Source organism: Pseudonaja textilis, chromosome 1 (genome assembly GCF_049901715.1).
Source record: "Pseudonaja textilis isolate UNSWEBS1 chromosome 1, rPseTex1.2, whole genome shotgun sequence".
Lineage (NCBI taxonomy): Eukaryota > Metazoa > Chordata > Lepidosauria > Squamata > Elapidae > Pseudonaja > Pseudonaja textilis.
Window position 1 is genome coordinate 55,823,874 of NC_141990.1, and position 23,432 is coordinate 55,847,305.

The window sequence follows — 23,432 nt, forward strand, 5'->3', positions numbered from 1 at the left end:
CAACATCAGAGTGGTCAATGTCTGGAATACTCTTCCTGACTCCCAAAACTTTAACCTTAGACTGTCTACTATTGACCTCACCCCTTTCCTAAGAGGTCTGTACGGGGTGTGTATAAGCGCACCAACGTGCCTACCGTCCCTGTCCTATTGTTTCTTTTATTTTTCTTATATGTACCCATTTCATGTATTCATAAGTGTGTATATACTTATACCTATTATCTTGTAAGCGATTGACAAATCAAAATAAATAAATAAAAATAAATAAAACTTAAGGCAAAAATTTGAGGATGGATTGGTGCAGAGGCCAAATAAATGGCATCTTGTTTATGATAATTGCAAATTGAAGCTGTCTTTAATCATCTGTCTGGATTTTTTTTCAGACAGAGCCCTTTTGATATTGTTAGGCTAAGTCAGCCAATGTTAGGGTTTTCTGATAGCTTTTTTTATGTAGAATGAGGAAAAGTGCTAATGAATCACTACTGAGTGACTTGCACACCAGATTGCTGCCAAAAAACAGAACTTTTTTGTGTTTTTCTATAATGTCATGTTTTTCCTGTAGTTTTTGGAAATGAACTAATCGGGTTAGCTTGCCCAGTACATAGTGGCTTTTCTTTCTTCTGATTTCCTGAAGTAAAATTCAAGAACATGTCTTCATATTGTCAAAATAGGACACTCATTTTTGAAAGCCATTCTGCAATCTATCTCCCTGCTTTTTTTTTCTTAAAGGACAACGAGATAAATACAACTAGATAGATCCTAAATGATGCTACTGTTGGTGTTAATTTCACTATATAAAGTATTCTGAAGTTTAAAGGATTTGGAAACCTTGTTTCTATCTCTGAGGTAAAGGAAGAAGAAAATACATTTCTACGGATTAAGGCAAAATGCAACCTAGAAAAGGGATTTATTCCAAGATTAATGTGGATTGCTGTGGCTCACAATTCTCTGTAGCATCCTTAGGTCTAGAGAAACAGATTTGTACCTTTTGTGTGTATGTATGTTTGCTCTGATGAAACACAATACTTTGGCCATCTAATGAGAAGGAAGGACTCACTGGAGAAGAGCCTAATGCTGGGAACGATTGAGGGCAAAAGAAGAATGGGACAACAGAGAATGAGGTGGCTGGATGGAGTCACTGAAATAGTCATTGTGAGTTTACATGGACTTTAGGGATGGTAGAAGACAGGAATCCTGGAGGAATGTTGTCCATGGGGTCATGATGGGTGGGACACGACTTCGCGACTAACAGCAACAACAAATGTTTGCTTTGTTTTTCAAAGCAGTGCAGTTCTTATTTTTTCACCAGCATATTACAACCTAAAGCTGAAACAGAGGTTTCTTTTCCTAGCTCTAATTAGGATTTCTATATCTAGCTTTTCTTCTAAAAGCTGCAAAGGCGGTACCCAGTAAATCAAGGCAGGCAACAATGCCATTTTTAAAATGTGGAAGCAAAAAATGAATTAAAAAATGCCACATAGCCTGGGAAGGCATTATGCATAAAAATTATCTCTAAGATAACTGTTGCAAGGGCTTAATTTATAACAAGGTTTTGAAATAATCTGGAAAATAGCCATGGAATAAAGTCTTGGCATTGCAAATATGCACATGAAATCAAAATCTTTATTGGTACTATTCTTCTGTCTCTGTGCCAATTTCATTCCAGTGCAATCCTGGTTCCCAGTGCCAGGTTACCATCTCTTCTCCCACCTGAGAACTGGAGTCCCAACATGTTGGCAGTTCTTCTCCCACCTCTGGATTTGTGTTTTTGTTTTGGTTTGGTTTTTAATTGAAACATTCTGAGGTTCTTTCAAGCTACTCAACATGTTCAGCTTTTGTTTTGTTTTTTTGGAGGATGGGGGATAGTCAATCACTTTTAATTATTTCATACAACATTTTGTACAGGTACATTGCCTGTTTTGGCCTGTCTCCTATTGACACACAACCAACTAGAATGAATTCCATATTAGAAGAGTAACTCTGCAAAAATATTGAGGTGTTTTTTTACTCTATAAAAGGGATGTTCAGAACCCAAGAGCCATTCTTTTAGTTCATCACTTCTATTTCTTGTCCCTATGTGTAGAGTCATGTTTTTCCCTACATTTTTTTTAAAGAGCTTTTAAAGAAAAAATAACCCTAGAAAATTTTAAGATCTTTCAAACATCTGAGTACAGGACTGTCCCTTTGGCTATAGTTCTAGCAAACTAATCAGGGGACTATTTTTGAGTATGTGCCTTACATGCATCAGATAATTTCTAGATACAGAGAAGACTCCCCTATTTTCATCTCTCTTCCCCCCCCTCCCCCCGTAATTTAAGTGTCATACAATTCTCAATTCTTCTTTTCATTTGTGCTGTTTGCAACATAAGTTAAGCTGGAACGGAAAAGAGAAAGATTATGTCTTATCTTGATACCCTTAGTTCCTTGGATTTGGACCAGAGTCATCAAACCATTTCCCTTAATTCTTCTTTCAGTAGACTAAAAGGCCACTGTAGACAGGTGAAACTTTGTGCCTACTTAAACAACAATATTATTTTTCAACTTGGAATTGAGTAGGTATTCAAGGCTTCACTTTGTTGGCAAAAGTTTTACCTTGTGCAAGAATGAACAAGATGTATTATACTGTATAACAATATAATCAAGGATAATATAACTGAAGAGATAGGAGCAGCTACTCAAATAGTTTATTTGTTGTGTTTATACACATAGTCTGGCAATAAAACTCAATGTAGAAACCAATTAATGGATATAATATAAGAAAGTGTAACTTAGTAAAACCTGAAATCTACTTTAGTTGTTTCCAATGACGGAGAATATTTGTAGCTCACAATTGAAATGAGGGGTCCTTGAGCTTGGTTGTTTTCTTGCAGATGTTCCATTACCCAGATTAGGTAACATGACTAGCACTAATGATGTTACCTAGTTTTTATAATGAAATGTCTGCAAGAAGCTCAGAGAACAACAAGAGCATCTTAGTTTTTTTTCTTACCAAAAATAATTAATTTGAACCCTGCCCTGAGGATGAAAATTGATTATTTCAGTAGTAAAATGAATTTAGGGGATGAAAATGAATGGTAAGGATGTTTTTTGTAGCTTTCTTCTGTAGGATATTAGCATGTCAAAGATAACATTTCCATCATTAGCAGAACTAAAAAAACAATACTTATTCTGATACATGCCAGAAAGAATAATCTGTTGTGATATATTCTGGGAGACAGCAAATTACAATTTGAACATGATACATTTACTTACAGAATTTATACCATGTCCATTTAGATTGTGGCCCATGCATTTCTCTTTCTCATAGATGAACACATCTTTGAAATGTACTGGGAAGAATTGGTTTGATAGCTGATCATTTTCAGTATTCTATGGTGTCTGCCTTTTGAATCTACTTACTGCCTGATACAGTCAACCCTGGATTTCTTTTGAGAATTCTTTAAGTCTTCAATGAATGAGAACTCTTGATTTAAAATCCCCTTTGCCAGTTGCAAATAATACATTATGCTGACTGTCTTGATAAAGATACAGTATACAAGTACAAGTACAAAGTACAAATACAAGTACAGATTTTCAGTGTTGTAACTTTGAATGGTTGCTCAATAAATAGTCATTAAGCAAGGACTACCTGTATAATGTTAACTTCTTACCTAGTTCCCTGAGTTTTTTAGAGTCCATACATCATTGTCATGAACTGTCCTACCTACCTTTCCCTCCCTTTTTTCCTTTTAACAAAAAAGTCTATAAAGATGAAAATATGAAATAGATGCACTAAGGACCCCAAAAGCTTTCAACAAGCCTATTTAGCAATTGGCGAGAAATATACTGTAGGTGATGAAGAAAAGGTATGCCCCCATATTTTTTCACTGGCATTACTACCCTTGGAGAGGCCTCTTTGGAAGAACCCCAGCAAGACCTCTGCCCTAACAATATGGAAAATTACAAATAAATTTAAGATAAAATAAATGATTGTTAAGGTATTTTGAAATATCTTTTGAATAATGAACTTTGGAATGAAGACCGATAAATGTAGAAAAAAAGTTGTATCAATTCACCTACTATGTAAGTTCATCCAAAATGAGGATCACATAAATTATGTTTACATTTATTTGGTTTCATCTCGTTACAATACTGTATATCAATATCTTGGAAGTATGCGCTTGGTTAGATTTTTTTTTTCTTTAACAAATGTAGTACTTATGTACTAAGTACATAACAATGCACTTATAATTGTGGAGAAATGCGAATTAAAAGTGAAAGTTATTTAGTGTTTATCAAAACAAACAAAACATTTAATCAAATAACAAATTTTGTAAACTCCATAAAAAGCATCATTATTTAATGAGCAGAGACTATTTTATTAGATTCTAAATTTCATTAGTTCTAGAAAGAGACACTGCTCTCTTTCTCTCTCTCTTTCTCTCTCCTCTCTCCTCTGTCTCTCTCTCTCTCTCACACACATACACACACACACACACACACACTTCATCCAGTTATAGTGCAACCTAATCGCTAATCTCATTTGTGTTCTTTGATAATCTGCTTATTTGTTTGACTAAATGCTTATTGAAAAGTCAGGCAAAAGAATCATTTGGGTCAAGCATTTAAGGATGGAACAGTTTAAATCCTATTTTGAACAATAGTTTTTTCCTCTTGACTATGTTAGTTTTAAGTAATCCTTATCCATATGTTGTACCAGAGCAAAGCAGTTGGAGAAAAGAGAAAGAAGAAAAAAGAGCAAGAACAGTTAATTATAGACTTTTTTGTTTGTGGTAACAAATGAGTAATTTGAAATTTTAAAAATTGTGGAGAAAGTAGCTTTATACAATGAAGATTCTATACCAGAAGATGAGAATAAGTATCATAGAATCAGAGGAGTTACAGCCTCCTAAAGATATTTGAAAGCTGCTATATATAAAGATGAATTTAGTTTTCTGATGCAGTGGGACAGTATGGCAAAATCAAGTTAAAAGCAAAGAAATTTACACTAAACATTAGGAAGAACTTTCTGGTAATAGGAACTGTTCAGCAGCAATGGAACAAGCTGTCTTGGAAACTTACAAACTTTCTATTAAGCAGAGGGTAAGCTGTCATTTATTTAATTATTTATTGAAAAATTTATTTGGGTTTTCACACAAAAAAAACATAATACAAATAAAACATCTTTCTTTGAAAATAGCATGGTCCCGGCTTATCACTTCTTCATACAGACACAAACTCAATTTCATGTTCATTTTTGTGTTCTATTCCATATCTTATTACTGTTTTACATGTTTTACATAGTTTTTCCCCTCTTTTAATTTTCTCAACTTTATTTGGATTATTTCATCTCAATTCAAATCATTATATTTGTACTTTTGTCTGTCTTGTTTCAATTTCATGTTATTTTTTCTCATTAAACAAATTTTCCCCTGTAGTTACTAATTGGAGTATGACACCTTTATATCTTTTAATTTTATCCATTCAACTCTTATTTAAGCTTCAATGTATACCTTTAAGATTATAACATTCAATATAATACATAACTTCCAATCGAATTCTGCTTGGTACATTCTTAAAATACACACTATATTCTTAAAAAAAGATTATATGTGTGTGTGTGTGTGTAAATAAAGCACTCATTCCATTTCAATTCTATCATTAATATTCATTAAAATCTTAGCATCTTTAACATTTCTTTTCAATTAAATATCATATTTCCTTGGGAACACTTATAAACTATCCATAATTTATCCCCCCCCTCATATTTCTCTTCACTTATATTTTATAAATCAATAATAATTAAAATGTTCCCATCCTTTCCTAATTTAATTCTCTCATTCACTTTATTTCATTAATTTATTAACAAACATTCCACTAGATTACGATAAATATTTTATCCTTCATTTTAATCATATTTTCTAAAATTATTTCTATTTGTAATATAACAATACTATCTTATGTACCTTTGCAGAATCCCTTTTACAATTAAGTTTTCACCCATTATCTTTAAACGGGCTTATACTTTCAATTCTTATACCTTTTCCCTGTTTCTCTATATCTTGTTTCTTTTATAACTTCTTTTCCTTTCCTTCTTCCCGTTCTTTTCCCCTCCCCTTTTTGCCCCCTTGTCTCTCTACTTCTAATTCTCTCTTCTGTAATCCTCTCTTCTGTTGCTTTCTAATATTATACTTATTTTTCAAACTATTCTTTTTTTGGTTGTTTTTTCAAATCTTAAACTTTTCATTCTCTTTCCCCCCTTTCCTCCCCCCCCACATAAAATTACTTGATCATTAAAGATGGCTTCTTCTTTGTCTCAATCTTCTTGTCCTACAAGCATTTCTTGTTGTTTCTCATAGTTCCAGATCTCCATTTCTAAGAGTTGAAATATGAAGCCAAAAGAACCTCTCCCTTCTTGTGCATCTTCTTTGTACTTTTTAAGTTCCATTTTCAGTTCTTCTAAAAGTGGTGCCTAAAAACTGTCATTTATTAAAGATGCTCCAGCAGCAAATTACCACCATTGAACAGGGCTGGAATCAGTGATGGAAGTATGTGATTCTTCCTCCTCTTAGAGTTTCACCCACATGTTAACTTTTTTTGGGTTGCAATAATGAGGATAATTTTTGTTGTATATACTTGCATAAATTGTATTTTTTCTCTAAACACAGTAAATTAACTAGTTAAGTTTGAGCAGATAGAAATTCTATTAATATCATATTTAATAGCTAATATGTTCTTGTTAATTTGTCAGTAAGCATATCTATATCAAAATACGCTTTATAGAAATCCAGATAATTGAAATCCCTTGAAGCTTTGCTGCCTAAACAATTTGTATGGCTTAATTCTGCACTGAAAAAATAAAACCAATATCATTTATGAAATGTATCTCTGTATAGGAAAAATTAGACATACTTTTTCAAAATTATCTATGCATGCCCAGAGATCCACAGATTTTGTAAATATTCAATATTAAGAATAAATGGAATGCAATAACAGATACCTTTATTAAAAATACATTTATAGCGTTGGAGGAGGGGAGATTACATGACTGTTTCTCAAATACATTGGGAATAAACTGACGGAGATTTCATCCAGTGATCCAGGAGAAAGAGATTTTCCTCTACAGTGGTAGTAAATTTTCAGTGTTCTTTTTTCTTCTTCTTTGTGATGCTTGTGGGAATTTGATTCCTTTTCATTTAATCCTTTTGCTGTATAATACACCCAAGATTCTTACCCTTGACCTCTGCTAGTAAAGCAGTTTTTCCAGAGGTAAATGTACTGCGCTGGCATGTGCAGCACTAATTCCTTTCTGAATGGATAATATTGTCTGCCTTGGATTGCTTAGCTTTATGGGATTGCAGTGTTTTGAGGCAATGCAAATTGTTGGGTGTTCTATGCATGTGCATCTTCACTCATTGCACATTAGCCATAAGGAATCCATTCATTCCTTGCGCTGTGGATCCTGGGGTTAGCATCTGATTTGCATTACACATAAAGGCCATAAAGCTTTACAAGTACATGTACCAGCAGCACCCTTTCAAAGCTACACCCTTTCAAAGCTTGTGTTGGTGGTATACTGGTGCTACTACATTTCTGTAGCTCAGTGGTAAGGAACACAGGTTTATCTCTCGGAATTTCCAGCAAGACTGGAGAAGATCTGTGTCTGAAATTCCGGAGAGCTGGAAGTTTGCCTTATATTGGATCAGAATTTTCATCATTTTATATTGGCTGGCAGCAATTTTTTGAGATTTTTATGAAGAAAATTTTTGGTTTGCTTTAACTGAAGAAGCAGATAGCACTTGAGCCTTTTTATTTATTTTGATGCAAATGGCTTATAGCCTGCTGTGCTTCAGTTACTGTGGAACAATATTTAAATAAGGACAGAGGTCTGACTCAGTATAACATAGATGCTGTTTTCCTAATATGGTTTTGATGGGATATTATGGGAATTTCAAATTGATCTCTGTAAAATTAGCCTAAATGTTAGCAAAAAGCTACTTTGTCTGCTGTGAAAATGTTAGCAGCTTAAAGAAACACTGGTTCTCTTGGATCAGTCTTCTCCAGCTGAAGTATTCAGCTGAAATGTTGAAATTATAGCTTCAAGAACTGCTGTATTGACTGAAAATTTAGAAGGTTGTAGGCTCAGTTTACCTGGAATGACCATTTTGGGACAAGTTGGATAATCCCACATTTGTTATGCAAGGGACTTTTTATACAATATTGCTTCCTGTATGATATTGCTTCATCTTTGATAACTTTCTAGACTGAATCATCAAAAATTGAATTCTAAATATTATTTCAATGTAACTGAATTCCTACTACTTCAGCATGTTTGGTTTGTACTTCTGCAATAAAATAAGTTTCTTTATGAAGTCTTTGAATTGAGATTGACTTCATTCCAGAAGTACCTGAACAGTTTGTTACATTATCCCTCTGGCTTAAAGGCAAGACTGCTTCCATTGCTTGCCAAGAACCTAATCTCATTCATCCAACCATCATGATTCTCTTGAGATGTTGTTAGAATTGGCTACAAAACAGGGAAAACAGCATTGTAGTCTGGATCATCCAAGCAAGAAGTCATTGGAATAGAAAATATAGACATGAAAATAAGAGGAGAAACATTCCAGTAGTGCACATAAACTCTTCTCTGAGATCCACACAGATTGCAAAATCCAGAAAAAAATAAGTAATGACCTATTGTCCTCATTTCCAAATTAGGGAAAGCAGATTGCTACTGAGTCACAATTCTGTTGTTTTATCCATGTAAGGGAATTAGGTATCTATCTGTTAACAGCCCAATTTATAAGTAGAACATATTTTAAAATATCCCAGTCTGTTAAGTTGATACAAACACATGCAAATATATTTTACTTGTGTTTGAAGTTTACTGTTTGTATTATATCATAACAAAATCATTTTTCAGTGCAAAGAGAGTGGGGATAAATAAAAGCTATGATTATCTTGTCTTGATTTGAGTAAGAACCAAGACCCAGCTAATTTTCTAATATGCCTGGTTAGGTGTAACAGAGCATAAAGCCTCCCTTTGTAAAGAGCTTTTGAAAGAAGATTGGGCATTGTCTAGTTATCCCTTTGTACAGTTGCCAGTGGCCACCTGACAACTTTGTAAATACATTAGCTCTGGGATTTTTTTTTTGTCCTTAATGAGAACATTGGCATGTTTATTTGGCCTTTTCACATAAAGCCACCCCAGCAACATTGCAACTGCCCTATAAGGGAACTAAACAAGTATTTATCCTTTCTAATATTGTAAGTTGGAACTTTAATTCAACCATTTTCTACAATGTGATGGACTTGAACCGTTGCCAAAAGTGAATGCTTAGAAAGTGTCTGGGTGAAGGAACTGTCCTGGAACACAATTCCAAATCACTGAAGGACATAATATCAAATTATATCTGCCAATACAAGCAGAGAGAGCTCATATAAAGGGAAGAAAAAACTCTGTTAAAAAGAAAGTTCAAGGCAGTGGAACATTGCTGTACTAATCACACTAGCAAATTCTTCTGTAATTATGAAACTGTTGATATGCTGTATTTCCTCAAGCTAATGGTAGAAGTTAAAACAATAATTTGGTAATTAAAAGAATTACAGAAACAATTGTTTTAAAAGCTGCTCTAAAATGCACGTGGGAAAATGAAAACTATACTTAGCTATTGAATATGACAGCATTAAAATACTTCAGTAGAATGGTAGTAACAAGTTACCTCCAAAACCTGCAAAAGAAGGATGCAGTATTTGGTGCTTATCATTGTTGTCCTCAGGACCTAAAGCCAACCAACCAAATCAGGAATAAAATAATGGGGAGAGGGGGGAGAGAAGAGAGTTGCTTGAATAAAGCAGTGGTTTAGCAAGTAGAGCCAATGGCTTAATCCCCAGCCACGATGAATGTTAGACTTGGCTTTCATCTACAGCCACAGATCTACAGCTGATTTAAAACAGATGAGGCTTTCTGTCAGCTTATTTTTGCCTGTGGGTGGGCTACAAAAGTAGCAGGATATAAGATCAACATTAGAATGTCAAACTGTGGATTGGGAATGGTATTATCCTTGAGATTTTGAAATCCTTACTGATCTAATACAATTGTTTCCTGCTTATTTGTGATATACACTTTAAAGAGAATGTTAGGAAGATACCTCTAAAATAATTGGAAATCCTAATGGGGGCTGATAAGAAAATGCCTTTAATAGAATTGGAAGTACCTTTGTTGTTCCCAAGAATATAGACTTTTTTTTAACCTCCAGGTTTCTTAGAATACAGCTCCAGTTGGCTCAATCATCAGTAGTTTCAGTAGTTTGGAGTCATTGGAATCCTAATCTCAATCAATTTGAGGAGACCAAGTTGAAAAAGACTGCACAAAAAGCCTTCATTCAGGCTGTTGGCATTATAAAAGTAAAGAAAAGCAAATTGTTGCATTTTTGTGGTGTCTTTCATGCTGTAACAAGTTTGTCTGCCCAAGGTCAGAAGCAGAAACAACCAAGCTTCTGACATACCTGACTATCAATCCTTTGGATTTGATTCTCTGTAGTTCTTTGGTCGATGAGAACTCCAAAATAACGAATAAATACAATGGAAAACCAGTAAGATTTCCTTCATTATAAATGATATTGCCAATGGCTTATTATTCTTTACATGTCCTCCATTTTCCAGGTAGTAAACTTTTATGTCTGTCTAGATTGTTTTTGGTAACTAATTTGCTAGATGAATCTGCAAAAGAGAAGGGGCGTTGGTTCTTACCTGATACGCTTTTTTGGGCATGGAGCCGTCGAGCGCCCAGGTTGGGAGGAGCTCCAGTCTCGGCTCACAGGCCGAGCTTGAAATTGAGGAACGCCCTCACCATCACGTGGTCCTCGGGCGCTCCCCAGGTTTTTGCGCAGACGAGAAGGAAGGTCCTGTTCTCATCACACTCAGTAAAAAGAAATATATTAGATTGCTCGGTCGAACAGCCAGGTTTCCCACCAGACGGCCTACGGGTGGCTGGACGCCTCGACAGCTCCATGAAAAGAAGCGTATCAGGTAAGAACCAACGCCTTTTCCATTGAGCTGTCTCGAAGCGTCCAGGTTGGGACATACCAAAGCTTGGCTAGTCCTGCGGGTGGGGCCCCGCCTGGTATAGAATCTCTCCTGGGACCCTGAAGACCCGCTGGAAGGCATGCCCAACAGGAGGAACCCTGGAGGTTGGAATGTCTCAACAAGGGGCCTAAAGAGGAGGTGGAGCTGTCCAGAAGGCAGTCCCGCCAAGGAGGCCAACAGATGTGTACTGGAACCGTGATTCAAGGGACTGGGAAGGTCGACCCGTGTTGGGAATTCCCCTGGGAGAACTCTGGGACAGAGAGGAGGAGGGGAGGAGGGGCCCTCTGCCAGGATCAGGAAGGCCCGGGGAACCAATTGCCTGGACGTGGCGAGTTCCCGGAACAGCGGCCTGTCCTGGGGAGCCAGGTTCGGTTCCGCCCAATGGCGAGGCGGACGACTTTACTCAAGGGCCCAGCTGGCCGAGGGCTGCCTTGTCTGGGGATAAAAGTAGTAGTGAAGGCTAGAGATCTGTGTGAGGACCAGGAGCGCAAGGAGGGCCCCAGCTAGCATTGGATGGGGTAGATGTGTTGCCGACCAGTCGCCCAGGGCAGGGTGAGGGGGACAAGAGTGCTCCTGGGGTAGGAGCCTGTTGCAAGCATGGGTTAGAGGTCGGAGAAGAGATTGGCCTTCTCGCACTCCTTCCTCTCTCCTTTTTTTTTTTTTTTAAGCAAGCGCCTGGGGACGACTGCATTATCGAGAGCGACGAACGAACCTCTCCCGGATCCCGGGAGGGCTTCCTGGAAGAGTTACCTCCGGACCCCATCCGGCTCCGCCGGTAGGGGAGATCTGTAGGGAGAGGATCGGTAGTATCTGGAAAAGGAGGAGGAATGGGAAGAACCCTGGCGAGGAGAGGGAGAGGAACCTCTGAAGTCAGACCTCCTAGAGAGGGAAGGGAGGTACTTGCGCTTGTTCCGGTCTCGGCCAGGAATGGGTCGAGAACCGGTCCAAATAGCTTCCCCCAGAGATGGGGGCTGATGCTAGCTTAGCCTTGTTTTTAACGTCCGCTTGCCAGTGGCGGAGCCAGAGTAGACGGCGGGCGGTGACCTGGGACGAAATGGCCCTGGTGGAGAACTTTGCCGCCTGGAAGGTGGCGTCTGCCGAGAACTCGGCCGCGGCCAGGATCTTGGCAATGTCCTGGTGCGCCCTGAGATTGGCTGCGGGAACATGCTGCTTGAGCTGCTGGAGCCACTTGATGGAAGACCTGGTGAAAAAAAGACGCGGCAGTGGAAGCCCTGACTGCCCAGGCGTCAGAGAGGTGAGCGCGCACAGGGCCAGTTCAGCTCGCTTGTCCTCGGGCTGGAGAGCATCGAGTGAGTCGCTGGGGGTAGAGCGGGAAGCCAGGCCTACCACGGGTTCGGCCCACACGGGAGGGGATCGAGCAAGGTGGAGAACTGCGGTTCCAGGTTAAAAACCGCTTGTCCTGGGCGTTGGGGGAGGGGGCCCCGAGGAGGCCAGCTGCCTAGAGACCATGTCTGAGAATATGGGCGGGACAGGGATCACCTCAGTTTCCACCACGGGCTGAGAGAAGAGAGTCGGGAGGAACCCCTGCCGCCGCTGGGTTGGGTGGGGGAGGGGGTTCAGGCCCGAGGTAGTCCTGGCTTTGAACAGGAGGGACCTAAATAGGTGCGGTTTAAAGAGCCCTAAAACGCTGGCTGGCCTGGAGAGAGGCCCTCGTCGTCCGACATGTCCCCTCTAGGGGCCTGTTCCCGAAAAGAGTTCGCTGCCTATGAGGGACCCCATGTCAGGGTCCTGCTCGTCCCCAAAGAGGGAAGGGTCCCTGGGTTCTCGGGCCTCCATCCCCTCCATTTCCAAAGGTAAGGTTAAGTCCCCTTGGGAGTTTCTGACCATGCGAGGCCGCTGATCCTAGGGCCTCGGGGTCGCAGGCCGAGGGGCCAGACCGGCCAGCTGCTGCATCTGTTGCGCTACCTTTGCCGGATGGCCAGCTCCATAGCCTGCATCAGGTTTTCGGGTATTTCTGCCATGGGGGTGGGTGAGACTCCTCCGGGCGCAGTTCTACAGCAGTGGTGGGCAAGGTGACCTCAGGGGCCTGTCCAGGCTGTGGGGAAGAAGCAGAAGCAGGAGAGGAGGGGAGAGGAGGATGGGTGGAGGTTGATGGAGCGGAAGGGTCCCGGGCACAGAGCTTGACTCATGAGAGCGTCTGTCAATCTCCCTTCGAGGGCCCTGTGTCGCCTGAGGGCATCCCTTTGGGAAGCTTTGGATGGTTCCTGTGCCTGTTTGCGCAGGTGGTGGGATTTAGCCTTGGCCTTCAGAGAAGTGCCACGAGAGGTATTGTCGTCTGCCATCTGGAGAGGAGAGAAAAAGAAGGGAAAAAATTTTTGGTTAATGCGAGGCGGTTAACGGGTCTGGGTACCGCCTGAGCAGAGGCTGGAACTCCCAGTGCTCGCATCGCACCCCTTTTTTGTCAAGGCAACAGAAATGTTCTGCAACGTGTTGGGAAGTAGGGCCTAGCCCGGGGCCAATCAGCCAGAATAACGCCAAGCTGTCCCTGCCGGGCGAACCGGGAAGGGACATGGCAAGCAACTAACTCCTTAGTTGGGGAGAGACTATGAGCCAGAGATTCTTGTGTCTAGGAAGACCAAGCAGGTATTTGAGCAGTCCCAGGATCTGCCCAGGAGTCAAGCGAAACAATGCGGCCTACTGGTAGGCCTCTGATAAAAACCAATGACCCTGGGGCCGCAGGCGGAAGGGAATAATGTAAGCTGAAACCAGGTCTGGATGCGGCCTACGTGGAGGCCGGGAATCCAAGCTTGCACGCCCATGCCCCCTTTTAGTCAAAAATTTTTTTTTCTCTGTTTAAAATAGAGGTTTGGTACGAACCAGGCCTAGCCCAGAGACCAATCAGCCAGAAGGTGAACGCCAGGGCAGCTGCTTTCTGCCGGGCGGACCGGGAAGGGGTGGGGGGCAGAGCTGCTACTTCGCCTGCTGGGGAAAAGCTGCAGGGCCAACGGGCCCTATTTCTGCAGGAGGCCTGTCGGTAGAATGAAAAACAGGCTGAGACGTGGGAGTCCTAGGCTGCCTAATAGTCAGTTAAGGCTGCGGCCTGTAAAAGGCCTCTAGTAATGGCGGACGGCCATGCGGCCACTCACAAGATGGCGGCCGCCCAGGGCACACCCAAGATGGCGGACACCACAGGGGGCCCAAGATGGAGGCCGCAAGTAACGGAGGCAGCCCCAGCGGCGGTAAACTCCCAGGGAAAGGTAGAGAATCGACCCTTTGGGAGAACCAGGAAGCGTTCCCTGGGCTAAATGGCGTTCGCGGGGAACGGCGGCTAAAGCGAGGAGAGGCAGGCAGAAACGGCGGCTCGCGCGGAGCGATTAGGCGGCAAACGAAGCCGGGGGGCAGCGCTCGGCGCTCGTTTTCTCCCCTTAAGGAAACAGTTCGGATGTTAAAAACACTCCCTGGGGAGTTCAAACCTGAAGTCCTGCGCTGCCTGCCGGTGATTCAGTAGAAAGCAATGAGAAGGAGAGGCCTAGAATGCTGAACGACCAGAGCAAGGGAAAACAGCCTGTTTGCCACGAGGCTGAGCAAAAAACTGGGGAGCGCCCGAGGACCACGTGATGGTGAGGGGCGTTCCTCACCAAGCTCAGCCTGTGAGAGCCGAGACTGGAGCTCCTCCCAACCTGGACGCCGAGACAGCTCAATGGAAAATGCATGCTTCGTACTAGGTTGGTAAGTGGCAAGCATGCCATAAAGATTAGAGAATTAACTGAAATTTAGTGGCTGTGGTGCTCCTCAATAAAATATCTATCACATTGTGTCCAAATGTCCATCAAGAGCTTACATTGGCCCAATGTCTGATTTTTTCAACAAAGACCACCCTGTCCTTGAATGGCTGGGTGGATTGAACATTAACATTTGAACCCCTGTAAATCCATGTATTTGCCATATGCTAAATAAAATAGTCAGAACCATAGAGTTATAGTGTGTTACATTTACTCTATTTCCCATGATAGCATTCCAAGATAATTTTGGTAACAATAGTTTTAAAAATAGCTTCTTATTTGCAGCCTACCAGGATTTGCAGCCTATCAGATGTTTCTGATAGGGAGACATCTACCATGTTTCTCATATAATAAAGCCGGGTCTTATTTTTTATTTTTTTTTGAGCCCCGAAAAAATGGCTAGGCCGTCTTTTCGCGGGTGACTTAATTCCCCCCCCCTTGCATCTTCAGGTGGGCGGCGACGGCTTGGATGTTGACCTTGGCATTGGTGGGGCACTTCGTATCGGGGTCAATGCAGGCAGCACCATATCTGGGTGTGCAACAAAAGTATTTCCTAATGGCAAGCGCCCCCACCATTCCCCCCATTTCGCATGTTTTAATATAGGCCTTAATTTGGGGGGGGGGGGGCTTAATTTCATTTCATGCCTATAAAACATGCTGGGACTTCCTATTGGGGGAGGCCATATTGTTGGAGAAACAGGGTAGTTGTTCTTCTTCAGAGAGCATCTATTAGATGGAGAAATATGCTTCTAAATGTGACTTTTAGAGTAAAAACATCCTGAAATTCACCAAGGTTTAAAAGGGGCATTGAATACTTGTTTCTATTTCAGTTATTGTACTGTTTTCTACCACTCCTTCAATTTTTTTAAAAAAATTATTATTATAGTCAGGAAGAAAATCCATTAAAAAGAGAAAAATAAAATAAGATCATAATGCATTCTGATAGCAGTTGGAATCTTTTCTTTTGATCTGTTAGCAAAACATCCAAAGAAACTCAAAGATACTTTCAAATTCCTTTTACCATCTCCTCTTTTTCTTTGTGATTTCACCCCTTATCATTTAAAAGAATACATATTTAGGGAAAGAAATAATCTCTTTCATATACACAAATCATATGAATAGGGCATGCAAAGTAGGAAATTATTGTTTTGTTTCTTGCAGAGTCTTTGGTGCCTTTTGAGTTTGGCTTGGCTGTTTGTTACTTTACTCAACTGGTAAACAACATCACCAGTGTGAATAATAGTGAGATTTGCTCCACGTCTGAAAGTGGACAGGTACACTCAGAGAGCAACCAAGAACTCCACACTTCCAACCCTGAACCACATATATTCTCTTCTATCATTTCTTCTTTCCAGGACTGACTAGTTACATCTCCATTTGAGAGGTTTTCCTTTGCCTTGGTATTTCTAGCATGCCAACAGAGGGGCTAAAGGCAGTTCCAAAGCAGAGGAGCAACCTTGCAGGTGGTACATTTCTTACTTTTATCCATCATCTTCTTGAAAGACTTCTTGTGACTTGCCCTAAAACCTATCTTATGTCTAACTGGGGTATGTTAAATGACTGCATCTAAGGAAATATATACTTGGAATATTACTTGATGTATTTCTTTACTTGATACTATATATTGATATACTCGATATATTTCTCATGCAACCTTCATGGATCAGTGTGGTACCTACAAAACAAAGTCAATTTTGAAGCCATGGAATGCTTCAAGCCAACTAATAATCCAACATTTTTTGATTTTCCATACTTGAATATTTTCATCATAACTGGTATGTTGTCCAGTGAGCCATATTTCTGTGAAATCTTTGTTTTCCATTAATATGACCCCATAAAAACTCCAACCCTGTCTTTACTCTTGCAATGCTACGCTAGGGAGTTTTAAGTTCTGTTCTCCCTTTCCTTGATGGATTAGCTCCATTGCTTGCCTGCAGCCAAAAGTTCCAGTTGCTGTTTGTTCACCGATCCTGTTGGTTGGCATTTCTCATTGAAGAGAAGTGCCAAACTCTTTGTCCACTTTCCTTGCCTCCCTCTCAGTAGAGTACTGGCAAGCAGTTTCCTTGCACGGGGAAGGACAAATCTGTCTGATTAATTCTGCCCCTTTAATTCTAAATAAAGGTTGCTATGTTAGCCTCCAATTCTGAGGCCTGCCAGAGCACACACCATCCATAATGCCACAGCAGGCGGCTGGTGAATGGAGACTTTTTAAAATATGCCTCTCCTGCTGTGTTCTTGCTGTTAGCCAAGCCTTCTGGCTGTGTAGGAGGATGTTGGATATGATTTCATGAAACTGAGCTATAGTTGGTTAATTTCTAGGCTGAGCACTAGTTTCTTTTCCCTTAAGCTGGCACCTTGGCATGGGGGGGGGGGGGGAAGAAAAATGTGTTTGATTTACATTTGTCTGCACACTGCCCTAACTTGTCCTTCCAGAGCCAAAGTATGAACCAAAATGGAGTTGGTATGCAAAATCATGATCTTTTTAAACAACAAAGCCTTACACAACATCACAAACACAGCAATATATACTAGTAAGGACAGTAGTTTGCAAAAATCCATATATTAAATAGTGTTCTGTACAAAAGTCCTTATTTTTTAGAAAAATGTAGCTGAAAGAATTATTTTTCTAAAAAAGGTTACAAACCATAAAGATGGGAAATAAGAAGAACTCGACTGTCCAAGTGAAATGGAAAGTTCATCTTAATCTATTTGTTATCTGAATGAAGCATCTTTGTTAGAAATTCCCTTCATGTTAAAATTATTTTGTGCTATAAATGTTTTGCTTTATAACAAAGGTTTTGTGTGATAGTGCTGAAACCCATCTCAGTATAAGAGAGGGATAAATAATACTACTTGTTTCACAAAGAGTAGAAAACTCTTTTTATAGCAGAAGTCTCCAATGTTTTTATATTTGAGAAAGTGTCATGGCTGCCATTGCAGACATTCATGCATAGAAGAACTGCAGTGGTTTGTTTGACAAGAAATGAAACATCTGTTTGCTGAAGCGCCAATTGGTGAGGCTGAAATAAAAGCAATTTGTCCAGGAATGTGAACTTCTCAATTTAAAATATTGTTTATTGCACTCTTTTTCTTATTTTGAATCTAAAAACAGCTATGGGTAACTAGACTGATTACTTAAAATTACAGAGAATAAAATGCAAAATATTGATAGTCAGATATGTCACTTGAGATTGAAACACATAATGTGGGGGGGAATATCTAAGTTTTAGGAAGTACCTGTATTAAGATAGCTATAAGAGGTATAAACAAATCAAAAGTTAACCCTTTGCTGCTGTCAGAAGTTCTGCATGATATAAAACTGGATAAGAGAATATCACAATATTTGATTACTCAGTCTCAACTATTTAGATTTCAGATTGCTTAATTTGTCCCTCTGTCCAGCAGATTCAGCTTGCTAAAGAATGTGCTCTTATATTGACCCTCAGAATATACAACCAATTACTTTTGTGACTTTTAAAACAGGAACATTCATTTTTATTTCAAAACCCTAGAGAGAGAATGGATAACTTAGTTGTCCATTATGCTACCTTCTGGTGCATTTGTGTTTAAAAACATCCATATTATTAAGATTTTATTTTTCTCAGAAAATGTGTTTGTAGATTAACTGATAGGCAGAATTGCAGACACAGTTGGCAAAACTGAATCAAAATAACATAACTGCAAAAGTTTGCACATATCAAATATACATATTTGGAAAAAAACATTAGAGAAAAAAAATCAACTGTAGGTCTCAAAACCAAATGATTGTGTAAACATTCATAAAATGCTAACTAATGTATTTGTGAGTTTTACTTTACAGTCACCGTTTATAATTACATATTATTAGAATTATAACTTGAAAAATTGTAGCACTTTGGGACAAATTAGAATAAGGCAGTCCTAGCAATAATGTCCAATAGCATGCTTTTATGTATTTTTTTTTTAAAGGAAACTTTTTAAAATAATATAACAACCATTATTTAAAAGACTTTAATGGGTTCATAAAGAAATGCATTTATACATGTTTGTATATATAACCATTTATGCCAGAACTAGTTAGCTATATGAATACTTTTAAGGAAAGTATTTTATAGATAGAATGAAGTGAGTTCCAATCCATGAAAAATGTTGTGCTATACAAATCAATTAGATTTAAAGTGCTAGAAGATTCTCTATTTTGCTGCAACAGATCAACAAGTTTGTTTCTCTGCATGCTGCATACATGGACACTGCGTCTTGCATGACTGTTCCAGCTTTGACTCAGTCTATCTATCCTATCTCTTGCTGAGGTTTATTGCACAAGTCAAATCAATAACACCACAACATTTTTCTTCAAAAGTAATGATCGTATTGCATTAGGAAGCAGCCTCTTAGCTACAGCTAAGTAAAAATATCTAAAGTTCATGCATGCAGGCAGTATCTTTTATATTGTAAATAAGAATGTTTAGACAGGCAGTTTGGCCAGGCTGCCAAACTGCTGAGTTGTATCTTCTATAAAAATAAAATGCCTGCCTTATTTCCAAGATTATGAAAGAAAGAATGTTGCAGATGATCTGATGGACCTTTCTCTATCAGACAAAAAGATATGACCCATTTCATTGGCTCAGCCGTACAGAAGCCTTCAGTTCATGATTTCTTAAATCAAAATCCCTTAAGGAATATGCATTGATGAAGGAGTGAAATCCTGGATACAGTGACCACTTCATGACAGCATGACCCTGAAGTGTAAGAGACAAAACATCTAGACAAAACATCTGCTAATTGTTTGTTGAAAATCCAAATCTGTTATAAAAAGACTAGCCATCCAAAATGCAATAAGCAAACCCCTGGCATTTGGAAAGTTGTGTGCTAAGTTGGTCATGAAGTAGGAAAAGAGAAAAAGAACAATCAAAGTGTTTAAAATCTAATCTGGTTATAACCAGAGTTCAGTTCTCTTCAAAGAATGCAGCTTGATGCCAATCCAGCTTTTGTGGAATAAAATTACTCTTAGAAAAATTGAGAGATGAGTTGTTTTAGTTTGATTTCTCTTTATATTTGATTGACAATTTTGTTCTAGTAATTGTTGTTATTGATTTTTTAAATTTCACATACCTACCTTCCTACCTACCTAAAAGCAATAGCTTATTTTCTTCTATCCTTCAGATAGGCTGGGCTACAATTCTCTTCATATCCCCGCTTCAAGCCCTCCATTAACATTCTGTCAAGACTTACATATATTTATTGGAATTTTTAATAAGGCTGTTACTGCTAAGTCATTATAACTGAACTTTTAAAAACAGTTTGTTAATTCATTTTCACAACCTTCTAAGATTAATGAAAGCATTTATGCAAAGACATTAATTTTTGAGAAGATTACTGATGAAAAGATTTTATATGGTTTTGATGGTCTAATGTAGGATAGAAAGATGGGTCAATAATTATTTTGTAGTCCCGATTCTTTAATTACTTTTCTCTTCTTGAATAAGTATAAAAATACAAATATACTGAAGGGAATTTTCTAGTACTGTAAAGTGCCTAGTACCCTTTAAACTAAACATCCACGCATAAGAAAACTTAACTTGCAGTCATGATTTCACACTGTCAGGACTTCATTTATATTACAGTGTATTGAAGGCATATTTTCTGCTTTCCTATTTCTTCAATCTGATTTTAATATTATTTACAGTATTAAGCTTTTGAGCTACCTCAATTGTGATGCTGTAGCTTAATAAATGAATATGTTGTCATACATTCACCCCATGGGCACTGGTAATTATCTCTGTTCTTCTCCTCCTCTATGCAGCATATCAACAGCAGCCGGCCCCCACCTCACTTTGTGTATGATCCATCAATTTTTGCCTTCCAATCCCTGAGCACCTTGAAGCCTTTGAGCCCAATAGCTCCAGTTGAAGAACCATCATGTGCCTACTGACAGATGTACTCAAAAGTCTCAGGAATCATCATATCAATCAGCTGCCCCGGGACATGGAGGGCACATATTTTCAATAGGTACCAGGATCCTTGGTGTCAGGAGATTGGTGTCTTGTCTCTTATCTGTTTTACATGCCATTACAATTTCTGAAGATTTTCAGAAAGGAAATCTATGTGTACTTAGCAAACTAGCCACATAAGTTGCGATGCAACTATCAAGATACTATTGATTCACAGAAGGCAGGTTTCTTATAAATGGAGTGAGCACATTACCCTTATAGCTGATCTTCAGTGGGTGGTAGCACTTAGCCAAGCTTGGCTTATTTCAGAAGCTAAGCTGGGTAATGCCTGGTTAATATGTAGAACCACCTGAGCAGTCCAAAGTTGTTAACCGGATTGGTAAATGGGAAAGAAATCTCAACTCATAGGGGGGAAGGACATCATAAACCAATTCCATAACATCACCAAGAAAACAGCATGGATGCAGTCCTAGGAGTTGAGCTCAGCTTGAGACCATCTTCACAAAATATTATAAATGAGCAACTGCCAATGAAATGCCGACTTGTAAGCTGCTTTCTTGTTCTTTATCTAATAGAATTACTCCTATGTAGGAATGTTCAGTAGACTAGGATTTATCCAGGAATTGGAAGGATCTCTGCTTTTAGTGAGTCCTGAAAGACTAAAAACATATGTTCTTCATCTCCCAGGGTAGGTAAACTTACTTGGTTTTGTGCCACCAAGTTATAAGGCTAGAGCAAGAAGCTTACTGAGCTGTGCAGTATCTGAATTGCTTTGAAATTAGTAGAGTATGAAGTTAAAGAGAAAGCTATGTATTTTGTTCAGCACAAATAGAATTAGAGCTCTACAGAGCCATAGGATATTCTATAACTGGATAGATATTTGCAGGTAGAAGAATAAATGAGAAGTTATAATTTGCTTTGATGCCTCTGGGCATCCTTTATAAAGCCTTGTGAATGTCACATGATGTTTTCTTAATGAAGTTGGAATGAATACTGCAATGATTGGTTTGCACATCCAATAACATGCCTTTTAGCACCCACATTGTAAACAGCTTTTAGTCATAAGATGGTAACACAGAAGGCAGGAATATGGCTATAAATTGCTTTTGATGCATAACCACTGGTTTAGGTGGATGTTATGTTAGACATACATATGTGGGTGGAAATACTTTACAGGTGTTTGTATCATGTCTTTTTAATTTTGGTTTTTTTGCTGGTAGGAGTAATGGGCAAAGCAGGCATGTATTTTATAGAGGCACCCATGTATTTCAAGCTCAGCTCTTCTCTACACATTGGTGTTAGGTTCTGCTTTGCATTGACACCTGAGATACCAATTATTCATGTAACCAGTTGGCCCAATTTGTCAGGTTTTTGTGCTAATCCAATGAAGCCTATAGTGTATTCTGAGGTTTATAGTAAAGTAAGTTTTAACAATGTGCTATATTGTCTTCTCTATATATGTCAAAGACATTTCAGTCTCAACTTGTATACTAACCATATGAAGAACAATCTAGAAAGCACTCCTATGTAACATATTTTTAATTAAAGAATATTGAAAATTATAACTTGACCACTGTTTGGAAAACTTTTTTGCTGTCTTCTACAATTAAAAAAGTAGACTTATAGAAGTTGAAGATGGCTCAAATGGGGGGGTGAGGGAGAGGAATAGGCAACAGCTCAGAGATTCTTTTTATCATTGTAATCTTAAAGCCAGAAGCTTCCTCATCAGAATGAATTAACTCAGTTGTTTTTAATCCAAGCTGTAAATATGTTGGATTTATAAAACCTGGGGGCAAAAGCATGAGAGTAAAGGAATACACGAGTTATTTCTTAGCTATATCAGTCTATTTAAGAAGAAATCAGGGATGGATGGGCACAATCCTTCTTAAACCACTACTAATTAAATAAGACAAGATGATATTCTTAATTGGTTTATTGAGAATAAGTTCAAAATTGACATGCAACAAAATAGTTTTTGTTTTTGAAAGCAGTTGTTCTTTTCTTCTCGTTTTAAAGGAGGGAGGTTCCCTTTTGTCTTCTAATCCTAAAGATGATTGTTTTTATAGGTCAGTGCACATGTTGAGAATCTATAATTCCAAAGGATTTGGCCTTCGTATAGTAATGATAAGGGCAAACTGTAATGTGAGTTTGCTGTTTTGGCAGATTAGATTTGACCTACAAACCACCAGCACCTGTCATGGTCAGGATAATTTGGAATGTGTTTTCATGCGTATAAAACTGCCCTCATTTGTTCCATAGATACTGCAGAATGTTTTGGGGTTTTTTTTTTTTGAGTGTGTGTGTGGGGGGTGGGGGTGCTGACTGATCTAGAAGATATTGTTATGATACTCTAAGATGAAGGTCTGGAAATTGAGATGACCGCTGATGAAGTGCTTCTCTTTAATACTTTTTGTAACATTTTTCTGTCTCTGGTTTTTAATGAGGAAAAATAAAATTATATTTTAACTGCTGTTATTGTCTCTTCTGCTTTCTCTCCCTTTACTCTGTCTGAATTCTAAAGCCGTAAGCAAATTCAAAGCATTTTTAATGTCACTATTGTATAGCAGTCTACCTTTGGAGTCAACATTAAAATATTTTCATCCCTCAAGAAGAAAACATGAAGTTACTTAACTAGAATCTCTTATGCAAATTCAGTAAAAGTATGTAGGCAACCTTAGCTTAAATAGAAAAACAG

The 23,432-nt window shown here is 38.9% G+C and overlaps 1 protein-coding gene across 3 annotated transcripts in view; it reads left to right on the plus strand.

Annotated features, from left to right (window-relative positions):
• LOC113433190 (uncharacterized) overlaps positions 1 to 23,208 on the plus strand; it is a 116,487-nt gene extending 93,279 nt beyond the window's left edge. For all 3 annotated transcript variants that reach the window (XM_087934963.1, XM_087934955.1, XM_087934952.1), the window contains one exon: positions 20,590 to 23,208. In XM_087934963.1, coding sequence (XP_087791089.1) covers positions 20,590 to 20,718 — 129 coding nt within the window. In that variant the 3' untranslated portion in view covers positions 20,719 to 23,208. The remainder of the gene's footprint in view (positions 1 to 20,589) is intronic.
• The last annotated feature ends 224 nt before the right edge of the window (positions 23,209 to 23,432 follow it).